The 13,407-nt window shown below is 44.1% G+C and overlaps 1 protein-coding gene across 3 annotated transcripts in view; it reads left to right on the forward strand.

The window, feature by feature from the left end:
• Window positions 1-13,407, forward strand: part of AKAP12 (A-kinase anchoring protein 12) — a 104,348-nt gene that overhangs the window by 69,353 nt on the left and 21,588 nt on the right. The window contains exon 1 of one of the 3 annotated variants that reach the window (XM_047859580.1): window positions 10,047-10,244. The exons of the other annotated variants lie outside the window; for them this stretch is intronic. Coding sequence (XP_047715536.1) covers window positions 10,220-10,244 — 25 coding nt within the window. The 5' untranslated portion in view covers window positions 10,047-10,219. Of the gene's footprint in view, window positions 1-10,046; window positions 10,245-13,407 lie in introns of those variants that run through there. 3 annotated transcript variants of the gene reach the window in all.

The raw sequence follows: 13,407 nt of genomic DNA on the forward strand, positions 1-13,407 counted from the left end.
TCCTGCAGAGCCACCAGCTAGTGGCCTCACTGTCTAAGCTCAGGGAATGAACTTTTTACAACAGAGAAGCATTTTTCTCATGTGTGTCCAGTGTGGGCCTTAAACATCCACCCAGTCGTGTTAATTTCCATTCATGCACTCGAACATACTAGGATTCTGTCAGTGTTGTCTTGATACGTGTATCACTGTTGGAATCTGGTTCTTAATCCCTCGGATGGCTCATGGTTTCTTAAAGTCTTCTGGAAATCTTGCAACAATGGATCTCCATGTGAATCCATTTATCCAACAAGCTGAGTTCTTAGGAGTTCTTTCAGTCAAGAAACCCATGCCCTTCGCTTCTGGGAAATTATTTCATCCATTCCTCTCTATTTCTTTGTTGTCTTTTTGGAATTACTCTTATTCAGATTTTAGACCTTCTAGAATGGTCCTAATCAAAACCTTTTTTTCCTATTATTTATCTCTTTGTATTTGGCTCTGTTTTCTGGGAAAATGTCTTAAGACTAGATTTAACTTTGTTATTTTTGTTTTTAATTTCTAAGAACTGATTTTTTTCCTAAACAATTCATTTTTGAAGTATCCTGTTTTTTCTTGGCTGCAATATCTCTCTGAGGATTTCTTTGAAAGTTTATTTCTCTGCATAGCCTCAGTCTCTTCCAAATTGCTTTTTTTTTTTTTTTTTTTTCTTTTTTTGGTCTTTTATAATAGGTGTTTTTGTTACATGTCTGATTCAGGGGCTGTTTTGTCATATTTAAAAATTGTTTAGGACTTGTGTTACTGGGACAACGTGGCCATCCCGGAAAGGTGATCTGGTTGATCTTAACATCTCTTTTCTTGGGCTGGTCAAATTGCCCCAAGAAGACTCTTGTTTTCTGGAGTGTTCAGTCTCCTCTTTGGAGCCCAGTAGGGGAGAGTCTGGGATCGGTGTGCATAAACTCCACTTGCTTTTCAGGACAGTGGGCTTTGGTGTGCCTTTGAGCGTCTGTTCCCCACCTCCCAGACTCAGGTGCACTCCAGTCACCTCTGGGGTAGATAAGTGAAGAGCGTCTGGCTATGCAGAATGTGGGAGGGGAGACCTAGGGTCTTTTTGTTTTAAATAAAAAATGACACACATAACAAAATTTGCCAACCTAACCACTTTTAAGCACCCAGATCGGTGGCATTCAGTACATTCCCGTGTACGGCCATCACCACTATCCATCTCCAAAACCGTTTTCATCTTGCAAAACTGAACTTCTGTACATTGAAAACAACTTCTGGGGTGCCTGAGTGGCTCAGTCGGTTGATCCACAGACTTCGGCTGAGGTCAGGATCGGGCTCTCAGCGGAGCCTGCTTTGAATTCTCTGTCTCCCTCGCTCTCTGCCCCTCCTACCCTCTCAAAACTAAATAAATGTTAAAAAAAATTGTTTTAACCCCCCACAACTTCCCATTTCCCTCGCCCCCTGGCTCCTGAGCCGAAGCCGGACGCTCAACCAACTGAGCCACCCAGGCACCCCAGTCTGAGGCTTTTAAAGGCGATTTCTATAGCATAAGTTGAATTACTTTTTCCACTGATAGTTCAGGACGCAGGTATATTGAGGGGGTCAAACCAGTTACCATGTCAAATTTCTTATGTTTTCTGTCTTTTCCTGACCTTGAAGTTTATGCATTAAATCTTGGTGATCCAGGAGTATGTTTCTTGGAGGGAGTGGAAGTTAAACCTGCTGTCATCCAGAATTTACTCTTTATCTGAGCGGTAAATTTTACACTGACTTAAAAAAAAAAAAGCACATGCTTTTAACTATCACACTCTAGATTTGTAAAAAAAAGTCATCTTTGCAACTAAATTGTAATTCATGTGACTACATGATTAAATATATTTCTCCTGCAAATGTCAATTTTTGCTTTGCATTTATTTTTGAAGCCGGTCTAAATATACTAGTAAGTTGACCTTTTAGATGAAAACAAATCATTGAAAGCACTTTTTCATTGTGTATGATTATAATGAAAGTTGGTGGGAAAAGTAATAGATTGAAACATTAACTCAAATATATTAACAAATTAAGAGATGACGAAAAAGACAGGTGTACCAACTAAATCCATCAATGGGAATTTAATTCCTTGCCACATTGAGGCCACCAGGAACTCATCTGTAGTCCAACCAAGTTAGATTTATTTAAGTGCTAAACCAAGGGAGGATTCCTGCATGGAAGTCTTTGTAATGGGGAAGTGGAAGGGCCTTGTTATAGGATCTGGGCTAATGCTAGATAATTCTAGGAGAGTGGAAAGGGTCAACTCTAAACTGGACCCTGAAGTAGTGAGGGCAGTTCTGTGATTGGGTGTCTTGTAATTTCTGTCCAGAAAGCTAGGAGATTAAAGCAGGATAGGATTGTCATTGGAAAAGTCGCAGAAAGAGGGGAACATTCAGTATTTTGTAGTTTCAGAGCTGTGCTGCAGCCACATAGCACTTGAACATTTTGCTAATCCTATTTGAGTTGTGCTTTGTGAGTGAAATACATACTGGGTTTCAAAGACTTAGTACAAAAAAAAAAAAAAGGAATGTAAACTATCTCATTAGTGATTTTTCATATTGAGTACAGGTTGCCATAATATTATGTTGATACTAGGTTAACCTCATTTTTTCAGATTCATTTTGATGCGGCTATTAGAAAATTGGAAGTTGTATATGTTGCTTGCTTGGGGATTCACACCGTGGTTCAGGAGGACAGATGCCGAATGCTAGTGGGCTCTGGGGGTGGGGGGTAAATAACTATTATTGTTCCGAGTCTACCTTCAGCTTGTCCCCGCTGGCCACCCCGCCCCCCGCCCCCAACCCCTTGATTCCTTTGGTTAAGACTCCAGGCAAATTAAGATCCTCTCTGGAAAAGCGAGAGGAAAAGGTGCTCAGAATGATTACTTCTAGCACAAGGTGATACTTCTCTCATTACCATGCATTTCTGAAAAACTGATGAAAAAGTAGCACTCTTGCCTTTCCAGAAATATTTTTCAAAGAATTCTTTAAAATGCGGCTTATCTGTATTAAAGACTACTTCTCAACCTTCTTTTCATTATCACCCCAGAAAGGAATGTTTTTAGATATTTTCCTAGTGCACCCCCTAAAATTTGAATAGCATAGATGAATTGTGTATCAGTTTAGGTTATCTAACTATCTATCTATCTATCTATCTATCTATCTATCTATGCCTCATATACACATAGCCTCCTCCTCATGAACCAGTTTTCTTTCCATTGAAAGCAATATCACCCCTGTTGAGAGATGCATGGTTTACAGTGATAAATATTAATAAATGTTAATAGCTAACATTTATTCTGCTTCTAAAATATACTCAATAGTGCTGGTGTTAACCTCAGAATAACATTACTTTGGGTGACATATTTATTCCCCCAATCAGTTGAAGCCCAGAGACTTAAATACTTTGCCCCTAGCCATATAGCTAGCAGAAGCAGAACTAGAAGCTAGCTTTTCAGACTCTACTTTGGGGCAATACCAAAGACAGAGATATTCAGGCTTAAGATGAATCGAAGATTTGAACACAAGGCATTCAGGAAATAATTGATTCCTGTTCATGTATCCGACCAGATCTGGTAGTAAGGCACGTTTTTCTTCATAATTTTTAAAAGATCACACTGAAAATTTAATGTGCTTTTAGCTCGCTAATTTATATGTTCCAGTGGTTGGAGAGTTGAAGATCAGGATCATTTGGACCACTGTGCTTTTTTTTTATAGAATATCAGAAGTACTCCTAGATTCAAGGTCTGGGAGTGCTGGACCACCCTATCCAACCCAGAGCCAGGCATCTAATATGCTCGCATTCTGACCATAAAAGCAACAAAGCTGTGGAAGATTTGTAAAATGTAGGAAAATACTGAGATAGAGATTGCCCATAATTCCACTGTGGTTGGCTTTTGTTGTTTTTCTTCCTGGGTTTTCTTCCTCAGCCTCAGGTACATATGCATTTTATTTTATCTCATTCTCTTTCTTTTCTTTTAATTCTTTTTGGTACATATGAATTTTAAAAAGCAAAATTGCGGGGCATCTGAATGGCTCTCTCTGTTAAGCATCTGACTCTCAATTTCTGCTCAGGTCATCATCTCAGGGTCAGGAGATTGAGCCCCAAGTGGGCTTAGGAGTCTTCTCTCCCCCTCCCCCTCTGCCTTGCTCCTGCTCACGTCCGTGCTCTTTCTCTCAAAAATACATACGTAATAAAAAGCAACATTGAGATTATATTCAATATGTAGTTTATACCAGCTTTTATCCTGAATAAAGCTGTGAACTTATATATTGATGTAGCCATTTTCCTTGTCATCAACTACTGCACATATGTTGTTTTTGCCAAATATTCCACCGAAGGGATGAGATACACCATTTTCCTACTAGTGGGACACATCGGCTCTTTACATATTGTACATCCCAAGCAGTAAACATTCTCAAACATAAATCTGTATCTGTCATTTGGTGTCTACAACATTCCCCTTGAGGAACTCTTCAGATTATTTGTTGAGGACTTTGAGTCAGAATAGCCATGTCTCTATATAAACATGTCCAATTCAGCTGGACCATAAGATTCAATTAGCTGGTATTTGTCTGGGTATGTAGCATGGGGACAGAGCCCAGGAGAACCTACCCATCCTGCATGTGACTTGCTAATGTCATTGAGACAGTGTCTGCGTTCCTCTCTTTCTGCAATTTTGAGCTCATCCTTAGATTACCTTGAAGCCTTTTAGCGTCCCAGTGGTGAACAACGCTCCCTTTGATTTCACCTGCTCTCTTCCAGCCATAGGAAAAAAGAAGCGACTTACGGGTTGTTGGTTGATTCTCCTCCAGGTTACCGCCATCTTGGAAAGGCAGTGAAAGGGGGTGGGGAGACCTGGGTTTGGTGTCTATCTCCCCATTTCCCCGCGTTTCATATTTGGGTTTAATACTCAAGCCCCCTTGGAGGCCGTGAAGGAAGGTGGTATTGGTGCTTGTTCTGGTGTATGTGCCCCTGTCCCCTCCCTCTCAGGAAAGAGAGGTGTCCTTATGGTGTCCTTCTACTGGCTGTTTGTCTGCTGGGCCTGCCCTCCCTCCCCCACTGCCCCCCAGACCGAGGCAGATTGTACCACCAGCACCACCATGAATTTCAGAACATTTCCATCCTCTCCTAAAGAACCCCCAAACCTGTTAGCAGTCAGTCCCCCTCTCCCCACCCCTCTGGTTCTAGGCACCCATTAGTCCACTTTCTGTCAGTTTGCCTATTCTGGATATTTCACATAAATGGAATTAGAGGCACCAGGTTGGCTCAGTCGGTTGTTGAGCGTCTGACTCTTGATCTTGCCTCAGGTCGTGACCCCAGGATTGTGGGATCGAGCCCCACGTCGGGCTCTGCACCGAGCACGGAGCCTGCTTGCGATTCTCCCTCTGCCTCTCTCCCCAGCTTGCATGCAACCCCCCCCCCCCAAGTAAAATAAATGAAGTAAATAAAAGTGAATTTATGTCAGTATGTGCTCTTTGGTGACTAGTTTCTTTCACTTAGCAATTTTTTCATTCTTTATCCATGTAATAGCATGTATACTTAATTCCTTTTTTACTGCTGAATAACATGCTGTTGTATGATATACCTAACTTAGTTTTCCATGCATCAGTTGATGGATATTTAGGTTGCTTCTAGTTTGGGCTACTGTGAATAATGCTGTCATCAGTATTCCTGTGCAAGTTTTTGTGTGGATGCAGGTGTTTGTTTCTCTTGGGTATGTATCTAGGAGCAGAGCTGCTGGGTCATAATGGTAAATCTATGTTTAACATTGTGAACAACTGCTAGACTGTTTTCCAAAGCAGCTACACCATTTTACATTTCCGCTAGCAATGTAGAAAGGTTCTGATTTCTCCACTCCTTGTTATTGGCCATCTTTCTGATCATAGCCCGCCTAGTGGGTGCAGATTGGATCTCATGGTTTTGTTTGGCATTTTCCTAATGGCTGATGATGTCGAGTGTCTTTTCAGGCGCTCACTGTCTATACATTTGTGTATGTACTTTAGAGAAATGTCTACGTAGATCCTTTTGCCCGTTTTTTTTTTTTAATTGGGTTATTTGTTACAAAGCTATTAAGTGGTCATTCAAATTCAAAAGCCCCAGATATGTACTTCTCGTTCTCATTTCAGCTACCATCTCTGTCTCTTCCCTTGTGTTGTTCTCGCCATGTACTCTGAACTTGAAGCTATAAGGAACTCATCATTGACCGACTGTCATGTCCTTCTTGCCTTTGCTCACGGCACTCCCTCTGCGTGGACTGTCTTCCTTTGCGCCCCCCTGGGAGGACTGGGAGGGCTGACCCCTTCACACATCCTGTGCTGTCAGAGGCTAGCTCGGATAGTTTCTGAAGTGAGCTACATTAGAGTGTGCCCACTTTGGCCTCCGGATGTGTCTGCCACCAGAGGACCTCCCCAGGGCCAAGGATAATCTCTAATTGTATCCCTGGGTGCACAGCATAATTAACACAGAGCCAGAATGTGGCAAAGATTTGTTGAACAAACCATGCAGGTTTGGGAAAACACCTTTTCTGTCCTCTACCTATTTGTGATATGGTAAGTATCTTCCAGAACATAATTTGTGCTTTGGGTGATGGTCTCTTCCCCTATAATTTTACTTTAATAAAAACAGGGAATGGAAGTGATAACAAAAGAAAAAGTTTGCTGCATTGTATACTGACCCTAGTTCTGATCTTTACTTCTGCTTTCATCCTGATTGATGACTTTTCTTTGTAAATGCAGACACACCGAGGCTTAGCCAGCAGCTGCCACACACGCCCTGTCCTTGGGTTACTCTTAAAGGGGGAGATCAAAGGAGAACTATCTGCTGAGAGTCAACAACTTGCCACCTTTCTTGCTCTGCTCTCTGCCTTGTGTTTTTTTTTTTTATTATTATTTTTTAACGTTTATTTATTTTTGAGACAGAGAGAGACAGAGCATGAACGGGGGACAGAGCATGAACGGGGGACAGAGCATGAACGGGGGAGGGGCAGAGAGAGAGAGGGAGACACAGAATCGGAAGCAGGCTCCAGGCTCTGAGCCATCAGCCCAGAGCCCGACGCGGGGCTCGAACTCACGGACTGCGAGATCGTGACCTGAATCGAAGTCGGACGCTTAACCGATTGAGCCACCCAGGCGCCCCTGCCTTGTGGTCTTAACTACTTCTATAAGAATAGCAGATAAGATGTGTTAGTATCTTTACCAGTGTCTTAAAAAGAAAAAGCTTAACAAAATTACACAGCAGTACATTTATCTTTTTTTTTTTTTTTAATTTTTATTTATTTTTGAGAGGGGGAAGGGCAGAGCTGGGGGGTGGGTGGTAAACAGAGGATCTGAAGCGGGCTTTGCACTGACAGCAACAAGCCTGATGTGGGGCTTGAACTCATGAACTGTGAGATACTTCTTTTTTTTTTTTTTTTCAACGTTTATTTATTTTTGGGACAGAGAGAGACAGAGCATGAACGGGGGAGGGGCAGAGAGAGAGGGAGACACAGAATCGGAAACAGGCTCCAGGCTCTGAGCCATCAGCCCAGAGCCCGACGCGGGGCTCGAACTCACGGACTGCGAGATCATGACCTGGCTGAAGTCGGACGCTTAACCGACTGCGCCACCCAGGCGCCCCTTGTGAGATACTTCTTGAACTGAAGTCAGACACACTCAACGGACTGAGCCCTGCCCCCCCCCGCAGTCACCCCTCCATTTATCTTTGCAAGTGTTGTTCGGGGCCTTAAATTTGTTAACTAGTGAAGTTTCCTCCAGTCCAGCTCGTGGAGCTTCTGGTGCCGGTCCTTCTGTTAGAAGTTGGACTTCCAGGAAGGAAAGGAGCTGGTAGCACAGTTAAGCAAGGTCAGAATCAACAAGACATACCCATAAGTGGGACATGTGTATTTCAGAGGTGGCAGATGATGGCCATGTGCTGTCCCCAACAGTTAGTGCTGAGTAGTGAGGTATTACTGAGACCATAGGTCCCCGAGGTAGTTGGGGCTCCTGGGAGAGTTGAAGAAGTGGTGTGGGCTCCATGGGGGCGGGAGGGACGGGGGACACACTGTTTGGACTGATACACATGCTTAGGAAGGCTGTAGAGCAGTCATTTAATGTAACAGACCACCAGTGCAGCCTCCAGAGTCTCTTTTATCCATGATCTGTTACAGCCAGGACTCCCCAGCGCTGGGGCTGCAGGTGTAGGCGGGGAGAGGGGAGAAATACAGAGCTGCTGTGACCCGACCCCTTAACTGTGCGCTACAGAGGGACCGGACCGTTCCACCGGCAGTATTTCACACACACCAGACTCTCAATATAATTGAAGCTATTTGTGAACCCGAGTTAAGAGTCTTCTAGAGAAGATGAAAGGTTAGAAAGTGGCTTGCTTTGGGAATCAGATCCCAGCCGTTAGGACAAGGAGCTCATCACTCCCTGTTCCCACGGGCCCTTAACGGCCAGGCTGGGTGTTTGCTGGGATAGAAGAGAGAAGCCCGGTCAGTGGAGAGGCTGAAACTGATTTTGGTTAACAGGGCTTGATTGCTGGGGACGTTGCCGCCTTAACTCTGCTCAGTTTAGGCCTGACCCTGGTGTGTTGCGCCTCCTGGTGGCCAGAAGAAGCAACTAAGTTCCAGCCAGCATCTCTGTGCTCAGCTTTTTCTCGACCCTTCTCCCCCACCCTTCTCTTCACTCTGCCCACTCTGGTCCGCCCCAGGCCTCTCTCTGCCCCCCACCCAGTAACGAACAAGATCTGAGCTTCTCCATCTGAAGAGAAGAGCAATAGTAAACCGTTCTTATGTTTGCCCAGGGGAAGAGCCTGTGGTAAAGGGGGCCAGGCAGGCAAGGCATGTGGTGATAAATAGTACAAGGGGGAAAAGGAGGCGGCACAGCCAGGGAGCCTACACAGACCTACCCTAACAGAAAATTGTTATAGAAAAGAGGGTCAGAATTGTAAGACTTGTTTGTCACTTATCTTGTGTTTTTATGTAGAACATTCTAAAGTTTCAGGGGAAAAAAATGTTAAGAATTCAGGGCTGCCTGAAATTTTCAGAATTTTTAATGTAGGTTCTGACCGATTTCCATGCAGCGTTGCTTGTATATTAGAGATAGGACAGTGTCTGCATTTTGGAAGATGGCATAGTTTGATCTAAAAATTTAGTTAACTTACATCATAAAAATAAAACACAGACCTATTGCTCAAGTATTTGGGCTTTTTAAAAGTTTCCTCGAGGGGCGTGCCTGGGCGGCTCAGTTGGTTGAGCGTCCAACTTCAGCTCAGGTCATGATCTCACCGTTGGTGGGTTCAAGTCCCCCGCCCCCACCCCCACCCCGTCGGGCTCTGTGCTGTCAGCTCGGAGCCTGGAGCCTGCTTCCGATTCTGTGTCTCCCTCTTTCTCTGCCCCTCCCCTGCTCACACTCTGTCTCTCAAAAGTAAATAAAAATGTTTTTTAAAAAAAAAAGTTTCCTCGATCCAGTGTTGGGGACAGAGTTTGCCTTGTAACCGCCCATCTCAAAGACCAAGAAATGGAACAACCGAGATGAGTGGCCATCCCCAGATCAGCGCACCTTGTGTGTGTCAAACATGGTAAAAATATGAAATATTCTAGGTGCTAAAAAGCAAACAGTGCTTTGCACCTCATCAGCCTTCACACAAACCAGGATACAGGACGTGCTGTAAAAACTGGCCGTAGAACGTAGTATCTGTGCGGTTATTTGCTTTAAGTAAGGCTAAAAGCTGAGACACAGAAGTCGTAAATCAGCGCCAGGAATGAAGTAACGGTTCTGATAAAATGTTGCTGACTCTGGGTTATGCATCCCAGCAACTTCTAAACCCTCCCCGGGTCGCTTTGCAGAGCCTCGCTGACCATTAACGGAGACCAGCGCGGGGGAGGGCTCCTCGCCTTTAAAATAAAGCACGTGACGCCCGCGCTGTGCCAAGTCCCAGCGCGCGGGGGGGGGGGGGGGGGGGGGGCGGGGCCGGGTCCCAGCCCCCCGCTGGGTGGGCGGCCGGGGGTGGGGCCTCCTATAATTAGCGGGCGCGATGCACCCTCGGCCCCTTTCTGCCGCAGCTCCGAAGGCACCTTTCGTTGTCCCGGATCCTCTGAGGGTGGCTTGGCGGTTACTCCTTGCTGATCGCAGCGAGGCCGCACGGGGTTGGCAAGACCGCGTGGCGCGTCAGCCCGCCGCCAAAGGCCGGCCAGGACCCGCTGTTCTCACCTGCGGGTGTGCTAGTAACTATGCTGGGCATCATCACCATCACAGGTAAGGCGGGAGCCGGGCCGTTGCGTTCTGCGCCCGTAGCAGGTGGAATACGTGCGCCCTTCGCCTCTCACCTGGGTTTGGGTGGAGAGTTTCGAGGTCCGTGGCTGAACACACCGATGGGAAGGTCGGCAGACGGACACGAATGCCAATCAGAAGAGCATTCGCTCTCTGGCTCAGCAAGAACCCGACACACCCGGCGTTTTCCTTTCGCCTCGGCGGGAGTCTTCCTGTAGGTACTTAGGGGAGACTCTCAGTGTAGTTTTTCAGGGGCGGGAGAACAGCACCAGCTGAAGAGAGAGACGTGGTAGATGGGGGCGAATTGGAAAAATCGGTGTGAAAGCCTAACCTAATCTCTTGTAGCCATAAAAAAGTAAATTCCTGGTTTTGAGATAATCACGCTGTTTGGCCTTTTGACCTGATTATTAGAAACTTTCAGTGAAGGTGCACTTGGCGATTGATGGGGTGGGGGCGGGTCTAAGATGTTAGCTGTGGTTTCAGTGATGGTTTTAATGAACACATAGTACAAGGTTGATGGGCTAGCAGGTAGCAGCATTTAGGCACTAATAGTAGGAATGTATGTTTTTAAAGCGTCCTTTCTAGAAATCTAGTTGTGAGCATGAATTCTGATACTTAATTCCTACCCCTAGCAAATGAGTTATATATATATATATATATATATATATATATCAGACTTGGAGAAGGTACTGACAACTTTTCTAAATTGTATTTATTTGATCATTAATCCAATTGTACTGTAGCCTGACTCCTTTGGAACCTGCCTGTTTTCTCCTTCTCTCTCCCTTTGCCACTCATCAGGAAGAAAACTCCCATCTGCTAATTTAGATTTCTAAGATCAGCTCGTTGCTATTTGAGACCACTCACCAAATCTACGTATTTGCTTAAAAGGGAAGTATAGAATTTCTAGACTTTACATTTTTCTCAATATAATTGCTTCTGCAAAGCCTGATTCTTCTGTGGAATTTTAAATGAATGTGAAAGTGTAGCAAAACTAAAAATAGCTCTCACTTCCTATAGATTAGCTTGTTTACTTGGAGATTTCCTCAGAATTCCTTCCTCAAGTTAATACTGTAAGCCTTTCTACCATTTCTGTAGCATGAAGGTTTACGAGATACCTAAGATCTATCATCGAATAGACAAAATGCAAAATATGCATTTTGCAAAATGAAATAAATTGAAAACAAAATTTTTAATTTTTTCTAGCTCGTGACTTTACTGTGAATGAAACCTAGAAATCCCAAACCCTGAGAGAGGCTGCCTGGGAGGGTGGTTTGTAGGGTGTCACAGCTGGGGGGTGGGGTTCTGTGATTAGAACTTTCTTTTGGGTGCTTTTTTCGTGTAGCACAATCTTTAGTATATTCCCTATCTGGTTTATCACTTGGCGAGTTTCTTACGGGAAAGGAAGGTGTTTCTTTTTCGAAGTAATTAATAGGTAACAAACCTGGGGTACATGTAGGGCTTCTAAAAACTGGTTCAGATAATCCCCATAGATAGACAAATGAACAGAAATAGTTGGAAGCACTATTTTTAAAGGCAGCTTCAAGCAATTGGATTGATTACTTTCTGAGCTTAAATTCTATTATCATGTTGGTATGGAGGATGTGGCAAAATTTCGTGCCAGGAGGTGTACAGAAATTCTTACCTCCAAAAATCGAACTGCGAAGAAACATTTTGTGGTGGATGAAGTAGAAATAACAGGGAGTTTGAACTATCTTTTTTTTTTTTCCTTTAAAAGTTAACCTGATAAGGAAGATTTATAGTGACTAGTCTTCAGTTGGTCAGAATCTTGAGAAGCAACGAAGGCTTTTAAAACTGGCCTTAAGTGTTAATTAAATATCAGATTACTCATCTACATAATGTGAAAGAGAGTTCTAGTCCTCTGCAGTAGTATGTTATGCACGGAGCATTTAAATTTCACAATGAACAGGAAGGGATTGGACTGATAATATTTTTGTGCTTAGGAATGAGTTTCCTTTTCTGGAAGCAGGGAAAAGCTGTCCCTTAAGGGCTGTTACTCTCCCCCACTGCCCATACACAGACGAGTGAGATGAAGGCAGCAGAACTTGAATTGTAAAATGATTGCATATTCACATTACATACTTTGTCTTTCTTTTTTTTTTTTTTTTTAATTTTTTTTTACAACGTTTATTTATTTTTGGGACAGAGAGAGACAGAGCATGAACAGAGGAGGGGCAGAGAGAGAGGGAGACACAGAATGGGAAGCAGGCTCCAGGCTCCGAGCCATCAGCCCAGAGCCCGACGTGGGGGCTCGAACTCACGGACCGCGAGATCGTGACCTGGCTGAAGTCGGACGCTTAACCGACTGCGCCATCCAGGCGCCCCTTTCTTGATATCTTACCCTCATCACCACATGAGCAACCCCTCGCTTAAAAACTAGAAAACAGGGGGTGTCTAGCCAGATCAGTCAGAAGGGCGGCTCAACTCTTGATCTCAGGGTTGTGAGTTCGAGCCCCATGTTGTGTGTAGAGATTACTTAATTTTTTTTAACTTAAAAAAAAAATTAGCACACGTGATCAGATACAATGATGATGGCAGTGTCTTCTCCCCACCAACCTATTAATGGTATGCCAGGGAAAGAAGCGTTTTTTGAAGTTCAAAAGGTACTTGGAAAATATCTTCCCTATTTGTTCTAACTCATGCACGTTATTGAGACTAACCGTAGATTATCATGAGGAATTAGGACAGCATTGCTCTTTATCTCTAAAGTAGACTGGGAAAGGAAGAATCCCAACATTCATGCGAGTTCTAGATGATTTAAAATGCCTTTCTCTATGCAAATCATACTACAAGATAACAAGAGAAGCCTCCACGTGGCTGCTTGTGTCTCCCATGGAGGCTTTTTGGTGTACACCAGAAGCATCTGTGACTTGCCAACTGCCCGATCTGTGTGGCAGTTATCCTGATGCCCCGCGAGAATCCTGCACAAAGTGGTTGTTTAACCCTCTTTTTAAGACGAAAACTAAGCTTTTCTTGGTGTTCCGTAGCTACGAAAAAGCACAGCTGTAGAGTACCTTGTAAAGAGCCTCTTTCTCACTGTGTAAGGGATGTTAATACTGGTTCAGTGTTACCCCTGTTTTCACCTGCCCAGATGTATAAGGAACCATTGAACATCACTACTGAGGCC

Source organism: Prionailurus viverrinus, chromosome B2 (genome assembly GCF_022837055.1).
Source record: "Prionailurus viverrinus isolate Anna chromosome B2, UM_Priviv_1.0, whole genome shotgun sequence".
NCBI lineage: Eukaryota > Metazoa > Chordata > Mammalia > Carnivora > Felidae > Prionailurus > Prionailurus viverrinus.